The 21,575-nt window shown below is 38.6% G+C and overlaps 1 protein-coding gene across 17 annotated transcripts in view; it reads right to left on the reverse strand.

The window, feature by feature from the left end:
• The window catches only part of LOC119634163 (nesprin-1), a 161,356-nt gene that overhangs the window by 25,651 nt on the left and 114,130 nt on the right, over positions 1–21,575 (reverse strand). For all 17 annotated transcript variants that reach the window (XM_038028159.1, XM_038028154.1, XM_038028153.1 and 14 more), the window contains one exon: positions 842–21,562. In XM_038028159.1, the coding sequence (XP_037884087.1) occupies positions 842–21,562 (20,721 nt within the window). The remainder of the gene's footprint in view (positions 1–841; positions 21,563–21,575) is intronic.

Consider the following 21,575-nt stretch of genomic DNA (forward strand, 5'->3'; position numbering starts at 1 on the left):
AACTTAAGAGAATATGTAAAATGAATAATATAACTACATAACTACAATTAATTAAGGGAACACTAAGCTTACTAGTAGTAGCAGGTAGATGCTAGAGAAGTCTTTTTTCTTTTACTGACTAAAGACTGAAGCAAAATATTGCAAAAAAATGAATATTATGTCAGCAACAAATTTAAATAAAATGCAATTCAAATTGAAATTAAACATAAAAAATTAAATGCCGCGAAAAAAAAAGAGAAAACAATAACAAAAGTAAGTACAAGCAAGTTATAAACTAATTAGTTAAAAGTGCAAAAACTATTATTAATATTATTATTATTATAGTATCTATAGTTTTGTTTTGAAGAGGATTCATGGATGTTTTTCTTCTTCAATTTTTTTCTTCAACTTTAATACAATGAATTATTATTATTATCTTCAACTTTAGTATAATGAATATTAATAATGTTATGTTTAAAATGTATAAAAATAAATTTTATTGTTTTTGGCTTTTAAGTGAAACAATCGAGAATGCTTTACAAGCATTATTATGAAAACTGTTTTCTATCAGACAAATAATTATAAAGTGCACACACACACACATAAGTAAAAAAGAAAGAGAGGGAGAGAGAGAGAGAGTAGAGAAAATGCAATGAGTACACTAATAAAAGAGTAATTATCGGAAAAGTACTTGTATGACGTCACAGTTTAAGTCCAAGGTAAATTGGCGTGACCGAAGCTTTCAATGAGGCCTACTACACCAATTTAACTCATTTAAAAGCCAAAAACACAAACCAAAACCACACAAAAAAGCGATTATTATTAAGATTAGTAATGTACGTATGCTCAACTCAATTATCACCTTCTGCATCGATTGGCGTTGTTGTAAAACTTGATGATCATTGTCTAATCCGTCGCCAGATCTACCTGTTGTTGTTACTGTGGTGGTGGTTGTGGTGCGTCTAATTAAAGCAGGATCTTGCGCTGTAATTACCTTATTAGGCTGTAATAGTTCATCGGTTACTGTAGTTGTGGTAGTAGTCGTTTGAGTGCAATTGATGGGCAAACTTTGAGTCGAGATTGCAACTGGTACAGTAACTACATGTGATCCGTCTTCTGCAGCTGTGGTGCTTGTTGTTGTCGTTGTTATTGTTTCCACTGTCGCAGGTGATTCTGCCGTTTCATTTGTTGCTTCTAGAGTAGGCAATACGTTAGCAACTACCGATGTTTTCATTGTTGATACTGCCTCATGGACCGCCGCTGTTCCTTGAATCGCTGTTGTTGCCTGAACGACCCCATTGGACAATTTGGTAGTAATAGTGGCAACACTAGCTAAGGGGGTTGTATTACTTACAAGATTGAGACTTGACGAGTTATTAATATGGGATTCAGGGATTGAATGTGACATGTTAGTTGGTTCAGGAAAACTTAAGTTTTGGGACTCAATTAACGGGGTGATAGCAATAGCTGTTAATTCTATTTCAGCAAGTTTTTTCGAAGCTTCAACCTCACCTGGCTCTAAGGCCTCTTCGACTTTGCCGTGCTCTTCTAAAGCTAAATACGTACTCTGATCTCGCCAGTGACCTAATCCACCTGGTAAATCAGTTGACATATATTGTGTAGAGCAGCTTCTTTGATAACTACCGGTGAGTTGATCAGGTTTAGGACTTGACGTTACACAACCACTACTGTCGCTACCTGGATCCCGGTCATCATCGTCTTGATACTTTTGTGTGTCTGAGAAAATATTCGGCTTATCGCCCTCATCGTTATCATCATCATCATCGTCGTCATCGTCGTCACTCTGATAGTCTTTGCCTTCTAAATTCCTAAATTTAACTTCTTTGAATTCTTTTACATTTACCTTTTGCTGTTCATAAACCCCCTCTTTTTCAACTGCTTTAGATTCGATCTCACACCAACTATCCTTAAACAAATTTAGTTTCAACATATCCTTGCCAGATTCTGAAACAACTTTTGACGTTTTAAAATCGTCCGGAACATTTGTTTCTATTCGCTTTGTAACTTCGTCTTTTGCTTCCAATGTTCTTATCACTGCAAGGGAAACTTCGCTTTTAAGCAAATTTTTCCTATCGTCAGAAGCAAGCTTACTAAAATCATCTCTTTCCAAATTTTTGAGCCACAACTTATCATCATCGCTAGCAATCTCATTTAAGGCAATTTCTTCGCTTTTTGGGAGCTGATTTAAAGTTATACTGGACTGAGAAGTTATACGATGTTTTGATTCACTAAGCTCGCAAGAAGATAACAAAACTAATTGTCGTTCCTGGGAGCTATAAGAGGGCTTTAAGTCAGATTGATTTTCTAAATGCAAATTATGAGCAAGCAAGTCTTGCGTAATATCATCCGAAGGATGCATTTGGATAATCATACAATTAGCAAGAGCTTCAGCAACTGTTGCTTTAGGCTGGAGCTCATCAAGTGCATATGAATTACTAGCTACATTTCTTAAAGCAGTTTCTACCATTTTTGATGACTGGTTCTGGGAAGCTATATGATCTTCTAATACCGTGATTTCGCGGGAAGATAATAAGACTAATTGTCTTTCTTGGAAACTGTGAAAAGGTCTCAAGTTGGACTGGCTTTCTAAATGCAAATTATGAGCAAGCAAATCTTGCGTACTACTATCCCAAGAATGTTCTTGAACAATAGCACAATTATCACAAATTTTATCGATCGTTGCCTTAGGGCGAGACTCGTCTATTGCATGTTCATTTATTTTGGACTTATCAAGCGTATATTCTCTTAACTCTTGACGTAAATTTTGCTTTAACTCTTCCAATTTCAGTTCCTTTAGCTCATTTTCATTCAACTTGTTATACTTGTTATACTGATCATCAAGTTCTGGATTGATGGATTTTTCATCTGAAACTATTATTGCAGATTCACTGCAGTCTTTTGCAAGATCTCCTCTGACTTCATCATTTTGAACAATTTTTCGCTTCTCTATAACTGGAACTGTGCCAGAAGTAAACTTTGCAAGTTTTGTCGTACCGTCAGTAGTTGGAAGTTCAGGCAGTTCAAATTCCTCGGCTTTTTTAGGGATGAGCTTCTCTTGTCCCGCTTCCAAAGTAATCTCACAAACCGAAACTTTTCCCTCCGCTGCCATGGATCGTTCAAGCGACGACTCTTTAGAGCAGAACGACTTTTTTGGAACAGCAATTTGCTCTTCAGCTTCTCTAGAAGTTGCTTTTGCTGTGCGCGGAATAGCAGCAGGAACCGAGCATATAACAGAATTTCTCTCCGCTTCTATAAACTGTTGAATTAATGTTGAATTTACAACTTCCAAGTCTTTGTCGCGTTTTACTTTCTTTACAACTTGAATATTTTGCTCCCCACATTCGTTACTTTGAGTTTCCACTTTACAATCGCAAACTTTTTCTTTTGTTGCAATTTCATGTAGATTTCCTTCTTTGGATTCTGTTGTCAATTGCATTATTTCTGAAATTTGGTGGATATCGCCGTGCATTGTTTTCTGCTCATGTAACGTAATTTCCAGTTGTTCTTGGTTACCGTCTGTTGAGGGTTGGATCATTTCCGGCATTTGAGCAATAATTCCGCCAACACCCGCATATGAAGACATCACAGAGGCAAAGTCTTCGGCAACGACAACAGGAGAACTTTCTACGACAGCCGGAATTACGCTTTCCTCGGCGCGATATTCCGTTGCAGGCACTACATCTCCAGTGGGTTTTTCCTCTGCGCCTTCTATTAATGGTTGAATTGTTTCTGGTATTTGAGCAACATATCCTTTAACAGCCAGCTCTGAACACATCGCAGGAGCAAAGCTTTCCTCGACACGAGACTCCGTTGCATGCGCTGTATCTTCACCTACCATTAACTGAGAAACAATATTATGCGGCTTGTCCTGAATAACTTCTATTGTCGATTCGGTTATTTTTACTATTTTATCGACATTGTCGTGCATTGTTTCCTGTTCAGATGAAGTAGTGTCCCGTGTTTCTTGGTTGTCACTTATTGATAGTTGCATTGTTTTCGGCATTTGAGCAACGGTTTCTCCAAAACCTACCGATGGGGATATTACAGAGGCAAAGTCTTCGGCAACGACAATAGGAGAATTTTCTACGACAGTCGGAATGCCGCTTGCTTCGACTGGAATCTTCTTTGCTGATGCCGCCTTTTCGCTTGCTACTAACGGAGTAACTGTAACATTCAGCATTGGCAGTTCTTCGCCTGAGATTCGTACCCCGGAAACTATCGGTTTGAAATCTTTTACAGCCTCTTCGCTGATGTTTTTATATGAGGATTCGAGTTCAACTGATTTTCTCTTAGATTTGTGTTTGGGTTTCTTTTCTTTCCTCTCTACTTCTAAATTAATTGGCACCAATGATTTAAGTTCTCCTGCATCGTCAACCACTTTATCCGGATATAATGCGCATTCTGTTTCATTAAGAACACGTATCTTTTGCGCAGGCTGTGGAACATTTTGAGCAGCAATTGCAGCCCAAGATATGCTAACCTGTGCTGCATTTGTAGTGCTCATGGGGAGAGGTCCACTTACCGTAATTTCAGTAGCATCAAGTTTTACGTTCTTAACATGCTCTTCTCTAAAGCGTTCGTCTTTATTTAAATCATCAGTATCAGTAGAGGACCAACCAACTTCAACAGTCCGTGAATTTAGCAAATCAATCTTTTTATGCGGTCCATTACTTGACGATTCGCTCAGCTCTGTTTGCAACTTGCTTCTTTCTAATTTCTTTTGTTTACGGGATTGATTAGAACGAGATCTTGAACGTGGAGAATTGGAACGCGATCGCGAACTTATAAATTGCCATTGAGTTAATACAGAATTTGTTTTGTTTTCCTGACAGGAAATTGTTGTTGAAGTAATAGAGGGAATATTCTGTACACCTTCGTCTTTCGCAGTGGCAGATTCCAATCCTACGCGGCTTACATTCAATGGCACATACTGGTCCGCAGTATCGCATTCTATATCTGAATCAACCAGATCTTTCCACGATATTGACGACTCTTGCGTACTTAAGGTGTCTTCGATTCCAAAAGAGCCTTTCGGTACATACACATAAGGTAATTTTATTTCTTCTGGGGTTGTCGTGCTTTCGTTAATAGTTTCATAATCACTTTCCTCCAAGACTCTCGGGGTTTCTTTTAGTTCACCTGCAAATCCTTCCTCGTAACTAGTTTTCGCAGCGATCTCGACTATTTCTGGCGATGGAGACCTTGCAGCGTCATCTGCTACATAAGGTGCTTTACCCCTACTATCAGACATACCAGATTTTTTCACCACTTCGGCGTAAGTCTCAGACAAGGACCATGAAGACGGCTGCGAAGTCGATATTGTATCAGATATATCCAACGCTTTCTTGGGAAGAGACATTGCACCAGCTTCAACTTCTTCGTCTTTTGCAAGCTTACCGGTTCGAACTTTTTTAGATTTCTTTTTCTTTTTTTCAGGCAAGTTCGCGGTCGTTGACTCTGGTATTTTGCCTGTAACTTCGAGATAGATGTTCGATTTATTGATATCATCCGAGCATTGCAAGTTTTCGAATTCTAGAATTTTCTCCATACCTATATTATTAGTAGCGAATTCATTAGACTTTTCGAGTTCCACATTTTCGACGTTCTCATCTTGTATTGCGTCAACTTCAACGGAGATTGCTTCGTTTTCAATGAATTCGAGCGTTTTTTGCTTACCATCAGTGGTTTCTTGTAATTTCTTTTCATCTTGATTTGAGGGCATGTTGTTTCTTAATATCGCAGACCAAGACATTAGAGACAGTGCCGGTACTGGCAATTCAAATTTAACAGCCTCGATCTTAGGTGCATCTGTGAGATTTCTGTTTGTTTCATTAATTGCATCTAATCCTTGCTTCTCTTCAATAGGTGACTTACTTCGCTGCTTCTTACGCTTCGTCTGCTTTTTCTTTGCATCGCGTTGATCTTTCGCATCTGTTGCAGACAATTTTTCCGAAATTGTTGCTATCTTTTCAATGTCGTCTTTCTTAAAAGCAGGGATAGATGGAGAATGCATAGATTCTTCTGAAGTTTCGCGGCTTAAGGAAGGACTTTTAACGGGTGCAGGCCGCAAGTGAGACAAGTGCTCTTCTTCATGAAAACGGGCATCTTGTAATTGCTTCGGCGTTCTAGTATTGTCATTTTTCATGCTTGCTTTCAACAGTGCTTGCTCTTGCTGAACAAAATCAATAGTTTTTTGTTTCATGTCAACAAGTTGTGGGGCAGCAGAGGAAGCAAATGGCTTTTCAATATTCTCTTTCAGTACATCTGACCACGACTTAATATTAGGTACAGGTAAACTTGTGCTCTTTTTACAAATCGCCAGCGTCAGATCAGCATCTTCACATTCTGTAATAAAAGTTTCTTCTTCTTTTCTTTCAGTATTACCAAATGAATGGCTTAAATCAGAAATTTCTGATACTGTTTTTTCAATTTCCATCTCAATTGTCTTCATTTTTTGCTTGTCTTTCTCCTCGGTTCGGAACGAAGTTTCATTTTCGGGTTCTAAGATTTCTAAGCTGTTTAAAGGTTGCATTGGTGTGATCGAAATTTCTGCTTCTGAGAGTTTACCTTTATCCGACGCTTCCATATCCTCTTCTAAGACTATGTCAGACCATTTTTTAATAACTGATTCATTTTCCGATCGGTCAAAAGTCATAGTTTCCGTATACTTTTGTGAAGCCTCAGGAGCAACCTTCATAACATTTTTGCGCCCATCAAAGTCCACATATTCGCATCTATCAAATTCTTTGGCCATTTCTACCATTTCCACTGGCTTTACAATCTCATCCGATTCACCCTCTGCTCCATCACTTGTTAACGCTAAGCTCCCCGACTGCTTAAAAGTTTTATCATCGCAAGATCTTTCAGTTTTCTCCGAATGTGATGATTCCGGCGATTTTTCATTTACTTTCTGCATGTTCGAACTGTTAGCTGATTGTTTGATCTCCGCTTTTATAAAAGCAAAAGTTTGTTTGGCTACAGCTTCTGGAGAAATTTTACAATTATCTTTCCTCAACACATCTGACCATGAAGTATCCTTAGCTTGCTCTGCTCCCGCATTTATTGCGTCATAAGTAGTGGAAGTTAACTGATTTTCAGTATTGGAAGGAACTTCTTCATTGTACTGCTCCTCATCCGTAAGAACAGCCCAAGATTTCTCGAGACTTATATTTTCCGAAAACTCTTTCTTAGGTGCGTACTCTGGCGAACGCTCAAATTGCGATTGTGTTATATCAGACAATTTAAATGTCTCTTCAAGCATGTTCTTTTTGGTTCGTCGCGTTTTCGACTTTTTGTTTTTAGATGAAGTGATAGTTTCTTCACTTTTCTTATCCATTCGTGCCACAGGGAGGTTTTTATCACTATGTTTTTCAAATTTTTCTTTTGCTGAGACATCGTGTTGATCACTAATTATAAAATCTTCAACTTTTTGGCTGACGATATCAGACCATGACATTGTGCCTGTGGTAGCTGTTTGTCCAGTGCACGTGATTTCTATTGAAGCGGCGCATTCCTTGAAATCGCTTTCTTTTGCTGGTTGTTCTTGTTTTTTCAACTTCTTCTTTCTTTTCTTTTTTAAACTAGGAGCAGCTGAAGATGAACAAATATCTTCCGCTTTAGATTCCATTTGTTCTGTTATTTTTTCACTCTTTGTCACTTCTGACATCGATCTTTTCACTTTTTTTGGTTTCTTCTTTTTACCATTCATCATTTCCTCCAATTCCGCCAGAATATCGTCTGTTTGATGAATTTCTTTTTCAACACTTTGAGGTTCTCCTTGTTTTTCTAAGGTTTCTGCCTTTGGAGTATCATTTTTTTCCAAATCGATGAATGCTGTAGTCTGTTTCAAAATATCAGCATAACTGGCGTACGTTTTATTAGATCTCTGGCAAAACAGTTCTTTCTGAGATGGACCAAATTCTACCCCGGCTTCTACTTTGGTAATTTCCCGCCAAGGCACATCGAGTTGTGGCAATTCGAAGGCGCTTAGAATGGGAACACCGCCCGCCGGAGAATCCTGACTAGAAGACAATTTATCAGTTTCGCTTGTAAGTGGATAATTATCTTCTGTTACTATTTCAATGTCAGTTTCTTGATTTTTTTCGAAGGTATTCGGCGTTGACAAAGTTGCATTAACTACCGCGACAGGTGTCCATGCCTGACAACTCGTGTTGATATTAGCAGCGTCAGACATTTCTTCGTTGTCGTCTACAGTTTTGACCGTTGTACCAATTGGTTGTAGTTGAGTTTGATAAGGCTTTTCAACTTTATAGTCATAAACATGTTTTTCTGTATTCTCTGAGGATTTTGGCTCTTCGATTTCTTCACTTTCATCGTCAGAGAAATTTATTGGCTCATCTAGAACACTAATCCAGGCATTAGAAGATTCATCAAGTGGTAAGCCGGCGTAATCTGATTTGGTTTGTTCTTCGAACGTTATTATATGTTGACGGGGAAAATCTGCAATAATTTCTTCTTCTCCAATGGAATCTCCTTCAATTATTTTCTTTTCACCTTGGTTTCCTTCATTTAGTTCTAGCTGTGCATCCTTCTGTTCGTCTTTATCCGAAAAAATCATAGATTCGTCAGGAATATTTGCGATCGTAGATTCATTTACTGACATTTCAGCATAGGCAGAAGGTGGTTTATTTGTTTCTTCCGAAAATTCTACAATAACTTTTTGTTCTGGCAACGTAACACATGAAGGCTTATTCTCTCCTTTAATAACACTTTCCGATCCAATTATTTTTGCGGTAATGGGTTCAGGGCTATATACTTCCAGCAACTCTTGATTTTGAAGATCTTTGTTGTCGATGTCCTCATCATCGGAAAATGCCATCGATTCGTCTATATTCATCCAGGCATTTGAAGACTCATCAATGGGCAATCCAGCATATGGGATATTTCTCCCTCCTTCTAACTTTTCCTTTGCAATGTCTGAGACGATCGGATCAAGAATAAAAGTTTCTACGTCAGAAAGTATGGTTTCAGAACTGTTAACTTCGGTTTCAGTTCGCACAACTCCTTGTAACATTGGATGTTGCTCTCCGATATTTGTGTATGCTAAAGGTGCATTCATAATATTGCTCCAAGCGATCGCAGACTCAATTTGTAATTCAGTGTCAGAACGCTTGTCGGCTAATTCTGTTTCTACCGATTTTTCCTCAACTTGTTCTTGGCGGGTGATAATCAAATCCTCAGACCGACTGTTAGATTGAATCGCTGATATATTTTCGTCTACGTCTTTTGGTAAATTTTCTTTGTTTTGTTCTTCAGTTGAACATGTTCGTAATAATTCAGGTACAGTCTCTTCAGGCAAACATCCCGACATTAGTTCCTCAGTAATGATAGGTTCAGTACTCGTTTTGTTATCCGAGTCGCATTGCGGTTTTTCACCAATGTTAGCAATATTTTGGAGAATTGGTTTCGGATGCGCCGAAAATGCTTGTTCATCGTTTTGTATTAGAATAATATCTTCCATCTGATCGACTTTAGATGACTTCAGCGATTGTTCAACTGCCCGATCCTGAATATAACCTTGGTCGGTTAGAGCAGTATTACAACCTTCCGAACTTTCTGCCACAATTTTTAAATACTTTTTCAAAACAAGCTCCTGTTTTTCGACTTGTTTTTTTTGTTCCATTTCTTTGAGTGACAGAAGTGAAGTTTCATCCAAAAGACCAGAGTGGTCTGGAACACTTTCAGTGATACTCTTCTTGTGAAGATCCATCTCTTCTATTATGGTGGCAGCGGCATTTTGGTTCCTGTTATCAACCAAATCTGTCTGTGCATCGCATGAAGTCTTTTCTGTCTTCGAGATTTCACTTGTAACAGTGCCGGGGGAAGGTGTTTCTGATGTTATTTGCATGCCAGCTTCTGGTAGTAGTATTTCAACTTCCTCTTCATCACCATATTCTTCATCAACAATATCTTTCCACGACATTGTTTCAATTGGTTCATCAACAATTTCAGCCCAAGAAGAAAATTTGCTTTCTTCGTCCTTGGACGCAGGCGTAGTTTTATTTATGTTAACAAACGTGCTTGGCAATTGATAATTTCTTTCTGCTTGTATGAAGTCAGCTGTAAATTTACGTGAAAAAGTACTAGAAATACTAGACAAACGTTCTTCTTGTTCCTCAGGTTGCTCTTTCTCAAGTGCAGCTTTTATTTTAGGAGTATCTTTCTTCTTCTTGATTTTAGGAGACGGGGTGTTAGGTTCAATTAATGGTATTTTCATCTCCTTAGGCGGCTTGATTTTCACGGTATCAGTCATGTAATCAATTTGACTGGCAATTTTGGCCCAAGTTAATGGCTTACAGTCTTCTTGCACATCTTCCTTGATGTCCACGGCAGTCTGTTCAACTGTTTTTGGTTGCGAAGAAGAATCAAATGTTTGATCCATTTTTAGTGAAAACTCCTCAATATTTGCTTCTTTTTCCTGTTTTCTTTGCGGCCTGAGTTTTCTTTGAACAGAATGCTTAGTTGAAATCAAGGATTTTTCACCTTTGATATCAGCTGGAAGATGAACTGGCGACTTTTTACGGGAAACTAAGTCATCGATCCACACCCCCGGTTTCTTAACCAATGATGCCCATGAAAAGTCATTAACGTCTGTGTCAACGTGTGGGTCGTCAGCAACCTTCGGACGGCTACCATCTCCTGTCTCTTTAATTGATTGTTTGGGGTCTCTTGAATTAGCGGATAATAAAGTTTGAGATTCTGTTTGAAGTTTAAGGTTTCCAGAATGACTTTTCTCTTTATCAACTGCACTCACGTCTTTTGGCTGTTGTTTCGGCTGATCAGTTTTAGAATTTAATCTTTTCTTATTTACGTTCGGTTTGTATTCTTTATTTTCCTCTGTAACTTTTGGAGTTACTAATTCTTTCGGTGATTTTGCTCGGGATGCAACTTCATCTGTCCACTCTCCTGGACGTTTTACTAAAGCTGCCCAACTTGAAGTTGACTTGGTATCTTCTGAAGTTTTTAATAACTCTTCTTTTTTGCATTGCTCCGCAGCTATTGTCCCTTTTTCATCTGCATGGTCCTCTTCTTCCGAGGTTGTCGACGTTAAAACAGGCATTTTCTCAGGAGAGCGAGATTTTTCAGGACTAACGGGTTTTTCAGATTTTTTCTCTTTAGATTTCTTTTCCTTCTTTTTTGCTTTGGAATCTGAAGGACTTCTCTTTTCTGTTGCGACAAGTTTAGACTTAGTTTTTGTCAAAGTATTATCAATCCATTCTCCAGGCTTCTGAACCAAAGATGCCCATGAAAATCTTGCTGCAGGTTCTTCAGTACATTGCAGTGATTGTTCAGTATCCTTATCAGTGGTTTGCGGCTCAGATTTATCGGAACCTATCGTAGAGATCTCTTCATTCGGAGATGTTTTCTTACATGTCACCGTGTCTTGCTCAGACTTGTCGTGACATACATCTGCTGGTTTTTGTTTTTGGATATTGCCGTTTCCTTGACTGCTGGAAACCCCAAAACTGTCAGTAACAATAATTGTGTCGTGGAAGGGCAATGTTTCCCGTTCTCGCTCTATTTTATTTTGTACAACGTAAGCATAAGTGTTTCCACTCGATTTCTCCTGGTCTTCAGCACTGCCTGGAGCCTGTTCAGTTTTCATTGATTCAGGCAGCTTACACGTCTTGTCTGGTTCTTCAACAATTTCGCTTGAGTCTAAAACATTTCCTTCTTCATCAGATTTTACATTTTTGGAAGTTTGTAAGCGTTTTGAAGATTTCTGACGTTTTTTGAATTCGCTTAACTGTTTCTGTTTCAAGTCTCCGTCTTTAGATTGTTTGCTTTTAGGTACGAACTCATTATAATACTTTTCATTTGCTAGAAAAGTATTAGTTTGATCCAAATGAGAAGGCCGCATGTGTGAAGGCATGAATTCAGGAGCGTTTGGTGACAATTTCGATCCTAATGCTATGGTGGCAATACTAGGGACAGAATCTTCTAATACACTAGACCAAGTATCAATAACGGCTTTCTCATCTTGCATTTGCGAGTGATTTCTTGACAAAATCGACGTATCACTAGACGCTTCAGTCCACGATCGTGGTTGCGCCGAATCATTCACTGGTAAATCCGTGAACATTGCGTAAGTTGTATCCGTTTCCGATGATTCTTTTGAAATTTGCTCGGTTGTGGACTGAGCCTTTTTATACGGGGTTTGGTCTGTCACAGCGAAATTATTTTCTTCATCTTTTCCAATCAAACTGGATACCTCCTCCAATGCAACACGTTGTTCCAAAGGTATTGCACATGGTTCTGGTTCGTCCATGTCTTCATCTGAAAATACCATAGGTTCATCAAACACTTCCATCCAAGCGCTGGTAGTTTCATCAATAGGCAAACCAGCGTAGAAAGATTTCGACGGTTTTTCCTTGTTTTTCATACTTAATTCGTTAACAGCCTCGTTCGGCTCCCCACTTTCATGAATCTCTTCGATTTGCTGAGTGGTTAAGAAAGTCTCACTTGTTTGTATTGACGCTGCACTAAGTTCTATCTTTCTTTTGGTATCGTAAATGACATTTTCGAGATGTTGTTCTTGGTGTTGCAATTCATCTGCTGATGAGCGATCAGAAGTAACAAATGTCTCACTAGATTGTGGAGGTATTTCTTTATCTATTTTTGATGGATATTCCTGTAAGATTCCCTCCTCCCGTATTCCTGCATCGATTGAACACATATCGCTGAGTGATTGTTTTTCTCTCGTTTCCTCAACTAGATGTCTCCAATTTGGCATATCTGTAGTAGGGCGTTTTGTAAGATCAAAATCGCGAGACTGATTGAGATACAACTCTTTTTCAGCTCTGTTCAGAACAAATCGGTTATATTTTGGTATGTCAAAATTGAAATGATTATTATCTAACACAACTTTCTCTATTGTCGTGGAGGTCTTAGGCACAATGGCGAGTTTCTCCGGAATCATATCGATTTGATGCTCGTTTTCTTCTTGGACTATTTTGGTTGCTTTATTTTCAATTTGCTGCAATGTGGAGGATATTTTGTTCTCTAATCTTTCGAACGCCTTTATATCGTATTTCGGTATTTCAAAATTTATATAATTTTCTGTATCCTCCTGTTTTAAAATTTCTATCACTTCTACCTGCTTATTAATGACGTTAATTTCTTGCAGAGCTAATCTTTGTATAGTATCGTGAGGCTTTTCTGAAGTAGATTGCTCCACTTCCAACTTTTCTCTCCCTGCAATGTTAACTACTTGTTCGAGGGGACTTGGTCTTTCGTTTAGATTGTTATTAGCTTTTTCGAGATAGTTCAGCTTAACAAATTCTCCTTCAGCTTGTTGTAAGGCAAACGTATTATACTTGGGAAATTCAAATTTATAATGATCGGTGGTTCCATCAAATTCTCTTTTCTGAACTTGAAGTGGCTTCGACCTATTCTCGATTAGATCTGTTATTTCACTTTGAGCATTCGATTTTTCTTTATTTAAGTTTTGACGCGCAATGGAATTAAACTGTGGCGTGTCGCGTAAAGGCACGTCGATTTCTTGCACTGTTTTCGAAACGACTGTGTGTAATTTAGATGGTTGAAGCGATGGAGAGGAAAGCTCGTTTGTCATTAAATGCTCTTCTTTTAGTTCTTTGTCTGGAATCATGATTTCTTCCTTCGCTATGGCAATGCTGCTTTCTGCACAATCGTTTCTAAGCGAAGTTGGTTTTTCGCTTAGTGAGACGGCCGGCTTGGATTCTGATATGTCTTGAGCGGACTCTAAGTTAGTTGCCATTTCGTTTTCAGCTTTGTTTAAAGCGATTGAATCATACTTTGGCGTCTCAAAGTTGTAGTAACTATCATCTGGAATTTTCTCGAGATTGTCTTCAAGCTCAACAAGCACCATTTCAATATCAGTTTGCAATGAAACTTCTAGGTTATCGTAATCCTTGTCGGGTCTAGGTGAACTTTTAATTTCCTTGAACGGTTGTAGAGGTGCCGAATATGGTTTGTCAGGAACAACTTGCTTATTCTGTTCTTCTCTTTTTTCAGACACACTCTCAGTTTCACTTTCGCTTGACGAAAAGAGAGATATCATTTCATTTTCGGCCCTACTGATGTCCTTTGAATCATATTTTGGAATTTCAAAATTATAACAAGTCTCTTCTGAAGAGCTTCTAACATGCGGCTGTGCTTCCGTTGCTGCGGCTATTGTCGACGGTATTGCTGTATCTTCAATTTGGGTTTCTATTGCACTTGTGCTAAGATTTTTTAATATGTGATAATTGCGTTCGACTATGAATAATTGTGGCAAATAATATTTGGGAATTTCAAAATATGAAGCAGAGGGACACAAGTTAATCAAGTTAGTTGCAGGCTTTCCAGATGTTTGTAGTTCGCTTATTGCGCTAACCATGACATCCGAAAATTTAACAGGCTCAATTTGCTTAGTATTAACAATTTCATTAGTAAGAATACGAGTGTCAACTTGCTCTTCTTCTTGGTTTTGGGGACCTGATTTTGTTATAGAAGGTGAAGGTGTAGCAATCGTCCTTTCAACACTTTGCATTTCAGCGATTAAATTGTTTGTTGTTTGGACAAAAGGTAATGGTGACTTTGATAAAGATTCTTTATAAGATTCGACTTTAAGGAATTCTTCCGGTATAGCGGGACGTTTCTTTTTATCCTTCTTACTTAATTTTCTTTGAATTTCTTCAAACAATTCTTGGTCCTCAGGTGTCATATCGCTTGTACTCAAAACTTCATTTTCAATTTCTCTAGCATTTTCTACAGATTTCCTTTCGACTGTTGCTTCCTCTAAGTTCTCAATAATTTCTTCACGATTATTAATACCGAGTTCTGTTTTTTGCTCATTTTCTAATGCCTGCTCAACCGTACTGCTGATTCTCTCAGGGGTCTTCAAACTCTTTGTAATGGTTTCCGTTACTTGTAGACTTACTTCGGGAAATTCTAAATGTATTTTGACAACGGGTGTCTTGAATTTTTCTTTATGTGTAATAAGCTCTATTTTGTGCAACGGTCCAGATTGACAGATGCTACGATAATTCATGTTATGTTCTTGTTCTATATTTTCTTGATTTTGAACGGTTTTGGTATTTGTCAAAGAAGTGGTTGTCATAGTTTCTAGATCAGACTTCGTTAAAGTACCTTCTACATTTGTCAATTCTACACCCTTCAAATTACTACCTTCAATAGGAAGTGATGGTTCTATAGTAGATTTTGTGTTAGTTTCTGGTTCGTTAGTGAACGTTTGTTGCGTTGCTATACTTGGCACCGGTATCAGCTTATTTGTTTCTTCCGGAATAACGTCGTCATCTTGCGGAACCTTTTTAACTATTTTCATGGTACGTATAGTGGTTGTCTTCATAATAGTCCCGTCTACTTGATTGGCCATGGAAACTACTTCTTTGGGCTCTTCAGTAATTGCAGATGACGGTTCTTGATCCATTATAATATTATCTGTATAGCCAACGGCTGTGTCTTCTGCAATTTCGCTAATCTGAGGTTTTCGCTTAACAATTTTGGTAGTGCGTACAGTTGTAGTTTTGACCACACCTGTCTCCTTACTATCATTTTCAGATTCTCTATCTTCCATTGCCGTGTCAGCTGAGCTAACCGCGTGAAGGTTTGGCGGAGCTTGCGCAGCAGAAACTATTGCGCTGTCGCTTTTTTGACTTATCTTCTTAACAATTTTGGTAGTGCGTATTATGGCCTTTTTCAAAACACTTTCTCCTATAGGCTCATTGACATGTTTCTCGGGCAATTGAGCAATACGCTCTTGTAGAGATATATCTTCATCTTTCGATGGGATTTCTAATTGACGTTGCGAAGCAATGTCGTCACTTACTTCTTTCGATACCTCTAAAGCAATTGGATCTTCGATTGCTTTTAATTCCTTTTCATTATCCGATTTTTCATCTTGCGTGATTTTCTTCACTACCTTTGTAGTTTTAATAGTGGTTGTTTTAACTACTTCACCATCGTTCACTTCCTTCGTTGGACTTGACATGGTTGCACTTGTTACAGTCAGGGGCTCTGTAATTTTTTCCACAGGTGGCGACTTAAGCAGTTCGTCATTATTTTCAAATGAAGTTGGTTCTTTGGTATATTCGGTTTGATGAGAGTCTTCTTCCTTGACATCATCGTAAGGTTGCAGTGGACAGTAATATAATTTATCGGGTTCCTCGACGCATTCAGTTTGCTCACCGGTTGCTTCATCAATATCGCCCTTTCCGTCGCTGCGTTTCATAATGCGTTTAGTAATAGTAGTTACGGTTTTAGTTATGCCGCTTTCACTCAAAGCTTTATCAGAGACTTCTGCTTCCACAGGCACCGCTGTAACTTCTTGAGTGGTGACAGGTTTTTCGCCTACAACTTCTTCAATAATTTCTTCTCCTTGTTCGTTAATGCGCTTTACTATACGCTTGGTTATTGTTGTTAAAGTCTTCGTTATGGCACCTCTTCGTCCCAATTCTACAGCAGAAGTTTCAGCCTCTTTCTCTGAACTAATTTGTGAGATGGAAGGCAATATAGTGATTTCTTGGCTAATAACAGGTTCATCGGCGCCTATTTCTTCAACGATTTCTTGTCCATCTTCATCTATGTACTTGACAACATGTTTCGTAGTGGTGGTCAAAGTTCGAGTTATAGTACCTCCCTGTATAATTCGGGAAGTTGTATTCAAATCAGCATTATTTAGTGGAGTGGAATAAAATTCACTAGTCTCCATGGGTACTTGGTCTACTTGTTCCTGAACCAACGGTTCATCGGCGTATACTTCTTCCACTACTTCTTCGCCTTTTTCATTAATACGCTTAGTAATATGTTTAGTTGTGGTCGTCAAGGTACGAGTAATGGTAGCACCACGAATGACTTGGGAAGACGTTAAATTCGCATCAAAGTCACCTGGGTGTACAAGTGTTGTCTCGCTTGGTAGTTCTGTTATATCTTGCACAATTTGCGGTTCATCATCTATTATTTCTTCAATGACTTCTTCTCCGCGTTCATTGACGCGAATCAGTAGACGTTTCGTTAAAGTTGTTAGAGTTCGAGAAATTGTACCACCACGTAATACTTGTAGGGTAGCACTATTAGCTTCACTAGGGTCGATAGATTGGTTTAATTTTTGAGCGACTTGAGATTCTAAAGCAGCTAATTCCTCAATTACTCCGTCATCCTTGTCGCCTGTAACGAGTTCAGCAGTACAATTGGGCATTATTTCAAGGGTGCGAGAAGTTTTGACTTTAACAAAATTCGAATCGGAGAATATTTCATCCAGCTGTTTGTTCAATTCTGGGGACTCTTCTGATAGAGATTTTGGAGCAATATGTTTTTTAATACTTTCTGTAGTTTCTTCGTCAAATAATTTTTCATTCCGCTTCGCTTCCTGTTGCGTATCTGTCGAAGCACTTCCTTTGACTGAGTCTTCGAATTCTCTCTGTGCTGGTTTCATTTGTTCTTGGCGAGTCTCACATGTTATTTCCTTGTTGAAATCGGTAATAGCTTGAGGTTCCTCGTTTATGAATACTTCTGTTATTTCTTTGCCACTCTCTGTTCTGCGTTTAATCGTTCTTCTTGTAGTAGTTGTTACCGTTTTCGTTATAATACCACCTGGATGTGCGGTAGAATCTAGTTTTTCAGTGGTAACATATTCATGAGGAGCGCTTTCATCAACGCTTTCATCCAAAATTTGCTCGCTACCGTTAATGAAACTTTTTACTGTTCTTCTGGTAACGGTAGAAGTTTTAGTAATTGTGTTAAGTATAGAACCGAAAGTCACGACTTTTTCCAAGATTTTGGTGCATGTTATAATCAGTATTTCTTCGTATACAATTGTACCAAGATCTTCCCCATCATGTGTTTGTAAGACAGTTGGTGTGCTTGCAAACTCTGCTAACGGTGCTGCAAATAGTTGATTTTGCAGTTGATTGGACTCATCAAAGGGAACTCTCCTTATTTCCGTGGTAATTAGATGATCTTTGGCTGGTTCAAAAGTCTTGGACTCGCTCACCTGATCTGTCAGCTTTCGCTCACGTGAAACATATATATCTTTTACTTTTCCTATGGGCTCACGTAAATTTTCTGTTACTTCAGCGAAGATAGAAGCGACTGAAGAATGTTTAGGCGGTTTACCTAAAGGAGGTGAGAAACTTTTCTTCGGACTTTCTTGGCTCAACCTTCTGGTGGTCCTTTCATCTTCCTGTATTACATTCGCTGTTTTCTCACTCTCACCTAAAATAATTCCCTCACACAAAGAAGCCTGTACATTTTTAAAGTCATTCTTGGCGTCTAAGTCTTCAGATATTTCACTAATCATTATTTCCTGCTCTGTCCTATCGTTTCCATCGAGATAAGAAAGCCATTCATTTTCAAAATTTTGACGGGAGGCCACTATTTCAGGAACTTCATTCGAAGATATTGCAGGATTCGTTCTTTCAACAATTATAATTTCTTCCTCCACCTCCCTGGTGAGCGCGGCATCCATTTTTTGCTTAGCTTTTCTCTTAACTTTCTTGACGTCATTCTCTACTGACTTCGCTACGTCACCACCGACCATCTTTTTTGACTTAACTTTTTCTTTTTTGTTCAGAATTGTTTTCACCGTTGGCTTTTCCACTTCAATAAAATGAAGTAAATCAGTCTTAGCCTCGTTATGTTGTTGATCAAGGGCGACTAAAGTATTGTCGGTAGATTTATCCTTCAAAGAGCGTTTCTTTGATTTTTCGTTTCCAATTAACAATTCGTTTGTCTTTTCGCCAGACAAAGAAGCGGTATTATCTTCACCATCTCTTACTTTTTTCAATTCTTCAAGCACAATACGTTGTGGAATTATTTCATCAGTAGCTAATAATTTTTCTGTGCTCTCATTGCTGGGCTTGGAACGTATTTTTTGCTTGGCTTTGCTCTTGGATCTTTTAGATGAATTTTCTGCTTTCAATGTGTCACCACCAGTTTGGTCAAGATCAGGTACGAAAGCATTCTGCTCTTCTTTAATAGATTTTATTACTGGAGAAGTACTTTCTTCGTTTTGCGTCTTTTTCTTATCTTTTTTGTCTTTTTTCAATGTAGTTGTTGCTAGTGTTTCCTCCTGGTAAATTTTTCCTTCAATTTCATCAGTTTTTTCTAATTTCTTTAAAGGATTATCTTCAATTGCTTCGCTTGATTTGCGTTTTCTTAGTTCTTTCTTCTCTTTCTTTTCGAATTTTTTATCAGATTTTGTAAATGAGGCGCTTGAAAATTGTTTCTCATTATTTAGAAAATCTTCAAGACAATTTCTCTCCAGGGGATCCTTTGCCTTTTTTGATTTCTTTGCTTTAGTCTGCTTGATTTTCGTGGCTGGCTGCTTATCAATTGTTTCCGCAGCGGACAATATTGGAGTATGTGATTCCACTGAGGTCTCTCCATAAACAATTGAATCTTTTTGCTGTTCAAAAGCAACCTTTTCCTCTCTTATGGGTTTTCGTTTGTCTCCGGTCTGCGATCTAGATGACTTTATTTGGTCGTCTCTGCGCGAAACTGTTTTGTGGTGCTCAGTAGCGGGAGACTTGAATCGCTGTTTATTACTAGTCGTTATTGCGGTCGTTGATGAAATCGTTTCAATTTTGATCTTGTGATTTAAGGGGGATGAAGTGGTAACGTTTACGTGTATCTTTTGACTGGATGGCTGGAAATGTTTATCATTCTTCAAGCCAAACAAGACTTCGGCATATGTACTACCGGCAATCTGGCCTTCTTTCTGTTCAGTAATTTGAGCTTGTTCTACACTTTCGCCCACACATATCGTTTCTTCTTGCAGGTATAAATTATTGTCGTCTTCTTTGTCTCTTTCAGATGTCGTTTCATAAGTATCAAGAACATCATTTTCACAATGTATTGGTGAGTTTTCAACCGGTATGCTTTCAATTTCATTGACATCGAACTGACCAAATGTTATATCCGTTACAGGTTCTTCCACTGCAATTTCTTGAGGCTCATACAACGTCATAGATTCAGTCTGATCCTGGATTTGCTGCACCAGAGAAGGTGTTGATGGGGCACTAGTTGCTAATACGGTCGTTGTCATATCTAAAGACTTTTCACTAGAACCTGCACTGACCTCATAAACGGTTTGAATATTTGCTCGTTGAGATTTTTCAGTAGTATCTTCATCTTCGTAAAGGTTTACATTTGTTTCGTCTTGGTACTGCTGGTTGTAGGTCTGCGATGTTTCTGGACTGTAATACATAGGCGTAGACTCAGCAGGTGCATAGATTTGTGTTTGCGCTTGAGCAGGAATAGCCTGATAATAACCAGTTATCATTTGATATTGCGGAGCATTTGACTGATATTGGTAACCAGCAGTATATGTTGGTTGGTTTTGTAAAGCAGTGCCTTGCGTATATTGAACCTGCATCATTTGTTCATAAAAATTATTTGCCTGCGTAGATTGCACAACAGCTGGTGTTGTAGTTTGCGTGACATAACTCCATTGACCGCTATCGGCTAAATTTTCGTACATACTCTGATAAAGCTGAGGGTCTGGTTGCAAATATGTTGCTTGTATTTCTTCGGCTGTCATGGGAGTGTCATTTTTATAAGATCTAATATATGCGGAACTAGACGTAGGGCTAACATGTTGTTCATATACCGGCGTAGGAGAGTCCGACGGATACGATACTATTGATGCTGAAGCCTCTGATTGAACATTTGAATAGAATTTACTCGCTTTGTTCGTCATATGGCTATGTACCAATTTTGGCGCCAGCGCCGCTTGTGGTACTAGGATAACTTCATTTGCTGTTTGCAGATTTTGCTGTCTTAATCTTTCCAATTCAATGCCACGAAGAACTTCGGCATAAGAGGTGGAACCAGGGACCCATATTGGAGATTGAGATCTTGTTCTATCGGTAATGGCACTAGTTGCAGACAAGTATAATGTTTTATTACTTGTTGGTGATCGTGCAACAATTTGATCTGGAATATCTTCAACAATAGCCGCGGTCACATTTTCAACATGCGGATGCTGTGCCTTACGTCTAGGGGAGCGTCCCCTTTTTTGTTCTTTTGGAACGTTCATGTGTTTTTCTTTACGCTCTTTTATAAGGATGTCTTGTGTTACAACTGACGACGGCGCTGTGTTAGGAATATCTTCATAACTGCCAAGACTTTCTTTTTTAAATGTGACAACAGATTCTTGGTTATTTTCTAGTGTAACCACAGACTCTGGAGTCTGATGAGTGGTAGTGCTAACGACCCTATGTGCACTATGTAACTCGCTTAATTCTTCTTTTGAATCTTTTCGCTTAGGTCTAACATTTTGACCATCAATGCCCTGTGAAATGGTGGCCGCTTGAGTCAAAGTCAATTCTAACGGTTTATCATCATAATTTTGTGTCATCAACTTTTTGGGCTTTACATGTATTTCAGGACTGGTATTGCCGGATAAAACTTCGGCATAGGTTAAGCCCAACATTGAAGGCTTCAACATCATTGAGACAGCCGATGAAGTAGTGACCACTGAATGTGGATCCAAGGTATAGGATAAAGCAGCTATCACGTCGTAGCTTTGTTGCATCTCATCGATCGAAGAACGCAGAGCCTGGCGTTTTAAT

This window comes from Glossina fuscipes, unplaced genomic scaffold (genome assembly GCF_014805625.2).
Source record: "Glossina fuscipes isolate IAEA_lab_2018 unplaced genomic scaffold, Yale_Gfus_2 2, whole genome shotgun sequence".
NCBI lineage: Eukaryota > Metazoa > Arthropoda > Insecta > Diptera > Glossinidae > Glossina > Glossina fuscipes.